This window comes from Squalius cephalus, assembly GCF_949319135.1.
Source record: "Squalius cephalus genome assembly, chromosome: 11".
Taxonomy (NCBI): domain Eukaryota; kingdom Metazoa; phylum Chordata; class Actinopteri; order Cypriniformes; family Leuciscidae; genus Squalius; species Squalius cephalus.
In genome coordinates, this window is record NC_137132.1 from 7,659,540 (window position 1) to 7,666,214 (window position 6,675).

At 37.3% G+C, this 6,675-nt stretch overlaps 1 protein-coding gene across 1 annotated transcript; it reads right to left on the bottom strand.

The window, feature by feature from the left end:
* Positions 1-2,183: 2,183 nt before the first annotated feature.
* Positions 2,184-6,279, bottom strand: kcne4 (potassium voltage-gated channel, Isk-related family, member 4). The gene is made up of 2 exons (XM_079886897.1): positions 5,967-6,279; positions 2,184-2,827 (listed from the first exon to the last, which is right to left on the bottom strand). Exon 2 carries the CDS (start codon positions 2,799-2,801, stop codon positions 2,322-2,324), a length of 480 nt encoding a protein of 159 aa, XP_079743023.1. The 5' UTR covers positions 2,802-2,827; positions 5,967-6,279; the 3' UTR covers positions 2,184-2,321.
* Positions 6,280-6,675: the final 396 nt, after the last annotated feature.

Consider the following 6,675-nt stretch of genomic DNA (forward strand, 5'->3'; position numbering starts at 1 on the left):
CTGCTTACCGTTGTCAAATGTCATTTGCATCATGACTCAAAAGGATGTGCAGAGTGCAATTTGAGAGCTATATGAGACAGCATTTTCAGTAACTAGCTTAAATTTCAATTTGTTCCTCAAAGCTATCATATGAGTTTCATTGTGCAAAAGAGCCAGAACATTGTCCCTATTCTGCCTAATACTGTTGGCAAAAAATAATAATAATAAATAAATAAACACCCAAAAAGAGCTGTTTCCAGGTCAGTTACTGCTGTCCTATTCACAGTTACTGTTGCACAGAAATAATAACACAGATCCTGATTTCTCCATTCATGCCATAGATGTTTCAGAGAAACATAGAGAGGGAGGCCGTGCTTTTCATTTCCTCTACAGGGAGTTTGAGTCACACTAACCTTTCTTCTGTCTTTCACACAGTCCAATCATTTCATCAAAATGAATCTACTTGGGAGTATAAGCTGGACCATAAACAGACGTGACTGCATGTATAAGCTTGCTTGTATTTTCTTTTCAGCTGAAAGAGATCAGAATCTGATTTTCACGACATGGTTTATAATTCATGATCTTTGATAGAGCAAAAAATGATTCAGTAAATTATTCACATGCTGTGTTTTGTTCGGAAGTCTTTTATGTAACTGTAAGACTAAACGAAACAGCTGGTTTTCAATTTTTACTCGTCACTTTGAAAAGCAGCCAGGCCAACAGGTTGACCAAATCTGAATATGTTTCTCTAAAAAGTTTCCTAATACTGCGTCCAACTCACATCAGATGAACCGAGGACTTTTTATTGGAAAAGATCCACTCAGACGGAAAACATGCGAGAAGTTTCCACTGCACTCCCTGGGGCGGAAGACGGGTCGCTGACACTTGTGCATGTGATGTCATTTCATTAGGACAACAAAGACTGATTATTATGATGAAGGATTCGGGTTATTATAATCATGCAGATGATCTATGTAAAAGCACACAATCATGAATGTAGCAAAACCCCCTTTGTCCCAGAGTGAACATCAGCCCGTTCTCAAGGGGATTAATAGGATGAAAAATGTTTCAGGAGTGGACGCTTGAAAGATCTCTATCTTTTTAATGACGCTAAGAGGCCTCACACAATCTATTCTCATCGGGCTTCAGAATATGAGCAGGGTTTCAGTTCCTATTGAAAATATATATGAAACAAATCTATTTAATGTTTCAATGACATTTCAAACTGTGGTAATTATGTGATTTACTAGGATTTACATTTCTGAATGCTTATGTTCGTATGTAAAAAATGAGTCTGAGAAAAATTCCTTGCAGTCTTTGACTCCCCCAAGTGGCGATAATCGGTAAGTGCAAACATAAATAGGCACAAAACCTTCACATTAGGAACATTTTATTTAGTTTACACAAAGTAACACATAAAAAATGAGATAAAATTTAAATAGACATCCATGCATGTAGAACAATATATACAGATCATTTTACATACTAATTTTAACATTTTAAATCATTTTACACATCCGTGTGGATGACGATATAGGCCTTTAGTAAGTAAAATGATTTTTAAAAAGTTTAAGTTTTTTTTCAAGTGATTCCAGGTTTATCGCAATGTTTGCAGTGGTTACATCGCGTTTAAGGCCTGAAACATACTTTACACAAATACGTGAAGAGGCTTCTAGTAACACAAGCTCAATTTCCTGTGTCATTGTTTGTATTCCAAGATCAAATCCAATTAATTTCGCAAGTATGCGTTGCATTCAGCGTTACCACAAGGGGTGCTACAGGACATTAGCTTGATCAGTCTCTTTATGCAGTTCATTTCCTTTTTCAGGCCGACTAATGCTTCTGAAGATAATTTTGCTGAGCCACTCAGCTAAAGTCAGCTGTGTCGATATTTTCAATGAGATTCGCCAGTGAAGCTAGCAATGCAACAAAGACTAGGAAAGTTCAGAAGCGCTGCCACAGCAACGCAATAGTACACAACTTAACTATGTACAAACTTCCGTTGGCTTTCGTAGGGCTACTTGTGTAAAAGTATGTTTCTGGCGTAAGAGTTCGTACTTGCCGCCATGGCACTTTAGAGAACTTTTTGCCGCGGACACTTAACGGCAACCAGTTCTTGCCACCTTACTACAGTTATTTACTACTGTAAAACCAGAATAAAGTAACACAGGATTTGTCTTAAAACAGTACAGGAAACTTTCAAAAAAAGTTCTTACATTTATTTTTGTATTACAATGGTGGCTAGAACCAATTTCAAACAGTTTCATTTGTAGTAATGTAAATTGTGGTAATTATTATTGGCGGGAACTTTGGTTGCCATAGTAATGTTTTTGGCGGGAACCTCAGAGGTTTCCCCCGGGGTTGTGGTCCGATCCTACGCCCGTTTTCTGTGTATGCTCGGGTCCACCGCTGTCCGACTCCTCCTCGATGGCGAAGTGCACATCTGCTACGGAGCTGAGAGAGCTCACACTGCTCTGCTCCACCGAGCACAACGCGCACGCCAGGGGCGAGCGGCCGGTGTTCAGCATGAACGGCACCGGCGAGGCGCGCAGCGCGGGAAGACTGAAACTGTTCTTCTTCTGGCTCGCGCCCCACTCGCGTTGCTCCTCCTCGTGCAGAAGCCGCGTGAACGCGTTCGAGCGACGCTTCTCGCGCCGCTTGGTGCGCAGGTAACCGAGCATGATCCCAATGAGGAAGACTCCGTAGAAGGACACGACGATGATGATGTACAGGTACGCGTTGCTGTCGCTTCCACCGGGCAATAACGCGCTTCTGTTGCTCTGCTGCGGTGAAAGCGCGGAGGCGTTGTGCGCCAACTCCATTACGACAGTCACAGGAACTGAGTTACCTGTAGAAAGCACATTAGAGAAAGTTAAAATGACATATTATTATTTATAGGCTACTATAGGCTATTCTATGGAAGCCCGTTTCCGCCACGTTGAGTAAAAAAAAAAGATTCTTTAAGTCATAATAATGAGAAACTTTCTCATAATAATGACTTAACATCTCATAATAATGAGAAACTTTCTCATAATAATGACTTAACATCTCATAATAATGAGAAACTTTCTCATAATAATGAGAAACTTTCTCGTAATAATGACTTAACATCTCATAATAATGAGAAACTTTCTCGTAATTATGACTTAAACATCTCGTAATAATGAGAAACTTTCTCATAATAATGACTTAACATCTCGTAATAATGAGAAACTTTCTCATAATAATGACTTAACATCTCATAATAATGAGAAACTTTATCATAATAATGACTTAACATCTCGTAATAATGAGAAACTTTATCATAATAATGAGAAACTTTCTCGTAATAATGACTTAACATCTCATAATAATGAGAAACTTTCTCGTAATTATGACTTAAACATCTCGTAATAATGAGAAACTTTCTCATAATAATGACTTAACATCTCGTAATAATGAGAAACTTTCTCATAATAATGACTTAACATCTCGTAATAATGAGAAACTTTCTCGAAATAATGACTTAACATCTCGTAATAATGAGAAACTTTCTCATAATAATGACTTAACATCTCGTAATAATGAGAAACTTTCTCGAAATAATGACTTAACATCTCGTAATAATGAGAAACTTTCTCGTAATAATGACTTAACATCTCGTAATAATGAGAAACTTTCTCGTAATAATGACTTAACATCTCATAATAATGAGAAACTTTCTCGTAATAATGACTTATTTTCTCGCACTTCTACGCATGCGCAAAGCAGCGGAGCAGAAGGGCGTGCCACACTAGCGACATCCGCTGGTCAAAGCCGTGTAAATGCATCACAGCAAACTTGGCACGCTCTGCAAAACAGTTGTTTTCATTAAAGTCAGTTTGATCTACTAAGTGCAATCTGTAGTATCATTAAATAACATCATCAGTAGGCCTATATCTTCCATACTTTTCCATGCGCACGATAAGGTGTGAAAGTGGAATGCAGAAGCAGGACGGTTACCATGGTAACGAAGGACGCCTGCTTGTGCACACCGATGGAAATTGTAAACATGAATTTACAAAACTATCAGATTAAAGTTGGAATATTACATTTATTCGTCAAGTTTAAGTGTAACACATATGTGTGTTAATATAACACGTATTTTGCAGATGCTTCTAGGATATTTGATGTGCAGGTTCATCTGGAAGATATCAATACAGAAATCACCTTTAAGATGTTTATGACTTTGGGGACATTTAAACATAAGTGGGCAGTGGAATGGGGGAAAACGCAAGGTCGAGACGTGTTTTTAAAAGCTGAACTTCTTTTCAATTTAGAACGCCGTGTCATGCGCAAGATTGCTGCAGAAGAGCGAGCGCAACGTCCGTCTAGTGCGCGTTTGCCTAGAAAAGCAATGAAAAAGCGCGTTCTGTATGAACGGACCCTTACACAGATTTCCAGATGAAGTGTTCTTAAACAGATTTGGAAAGGTGTGCTGTCATCCCTCCGTCTATTTGAAATCCATGGATCACCCTTGTATTGCTGCTTGTTCATACACAAAAATACAAATGAATATTACAAATGAATAAAAGACTATCTAGTATGGAAGCCTGTCTCATATACTGATCATTTATCTTTAATGTTATTCACTGCAGAGCGTGCCAAGTTTGCTGTGATGCATTTACACGGCTTTGACCAGCGGATGTCGCTAGTGTGGCACGCCCTTCTGCTCCGCTGCTTTGCGCATGCGTAGAAGTGCGAGAAAATAAGTCATTATTATGAGAAAGTTTCTCATTATTACGAGAAAGTTTCTCATTATTACGAGATGTTAAGTCATTATTATGAGAAAGTTTCTCATTATTACGAGATGTTAAGTCATTATTACGAGAAAGTTTCTCATTATTACGAGATGTTAAGTCATAATTATGAGAAAGTTTCTCATTATTACGAGATGTTAAGTCATTATTACGAGAAAGTTTCTCATTATTACGAGAAAGTTTCTCATTATTACGAGATGTTAAGTCATTATTACGAGAAAGTTTCTCATTATTATGAGAAAGTTTCTCATTATTACGAGATGTTAAGTCATTATTACGAGAAAGTTTCTCATTATTACGAGAAAGTTTCTCATTATTACGAGATGTTAAGTCATAATTATGAGAAAGTTTCTCATTATTATGACTTAAAGAATCTTTATTTTTTTACTCAATGTGGCGGAAACGGGCTTCCATACTATTCGGTGTCGTGTCGGCCCCTAAGTTAATATGATCTTTGCAATGGAAGTGAATCAATCAAAACTAACTTTAGCTGGATAATAACTTAATTCTAGAACTGTAAAGCCAAAACAATCTCTGTTACTTTAATTTCCTATCATCACTGTAAAGCTGCGTTGAAACAATCTATAGGCCTATAGTTAAAAGCACTATATAAATGAAGATGACTTGACTATTAGAATAAACATCTGTAAGAAAAAAGTGATTATATTAGAGTTCAATTCTTACTAATAACTTTTGCCTCAATTAACCCCCAATTGCTACTTTTTAATAGTTAGTAAGGTAGTTAAGTTTAGGTATTTGATTTAGAGATGTAGAAAATGGTCATGCAGAATAAGCAATTAATATGTGCTTTATAAATACTAATAAACAGTCAATATCCTAGTAATATGCATGCCAATAAGCAACGAGTTCATAGTGAGAATTGGACCCTAAACGTGTTACCGATAGTTGGCTATTATTATGACTAAAATTGGATCACAAAGAAATGGGGAATTTACAAAATCAGAATTCTTCCAGAAAACCTAAAACTAAAAAGAATCTTCAAAACCACTTAAAAAAACTATACAGACTAGGGCAAAATCAGCTCTAGCCTACATCAAAGTTCACAATGACTAAAGTTTTTGTAAACTATCCTCGCATATTTAGACATGACTTAAACATATGTTTATATTTGAAAGTAGCCTACACATCGCAGCTTTTTAATGTAAAGTAGTATAAAGTAGTCAAAAGGCCAGTGCTGTAGTTACTCACCGGGATGTTTCACCCTGCAGCGCGTCAGCCCGTTTCACGCGTTTCCTCGAGTCTCTCTGGATTGTAACGGGTTTGTCAGCAGAGTCCGGTTTAAATAGCGGATCCCATGCCTGGACACGAGCCAGCGGGATCTGCGACAGAGGTTCAGCGAGTCGAGATCCTCACGTTCCTCCTAGCGCTTGAGCTCACACACACATTCTGATGACGTTTAATGAAGTCCAAGTGCGCAGCGCTGCCAAATGTGCTCGTTTATCATAACATATCCAGACAGGCTTGCTTTAGGAAAGCCTCTTCTTCTGCAGAACAGCAAGCTTTTGGAAAAACCAGAGGAATGGGTTGCACGAGAAACAAGAATGGCTCACGCAAAAAGGAAAATCCTTCATCATTGAACAATGAACAAATATATTTTTTACTAAGATTAACAGATTAATGCATGCTTTAAAAAATATTTTTCTCATTGTTAGTCCATGTTAGCTAATGCATTAATGGGATAGTTCACCCAAAAATTAAAACTGTCATTAATTACTACGAATGTAAGTAAGAATTTCGTTCATCTTCGTAACACAAATTTTGATCTTTTTGAAGAAACCATGTAGTCAAACTTATCTTTGATCACCAAAATTTTACATTTAAACGCTATACTTTAAAAATTCTTCATGCCTTAAAATAGCTTGAATGTAACTCTACACCCTTGCCTCATTTAGTAAAC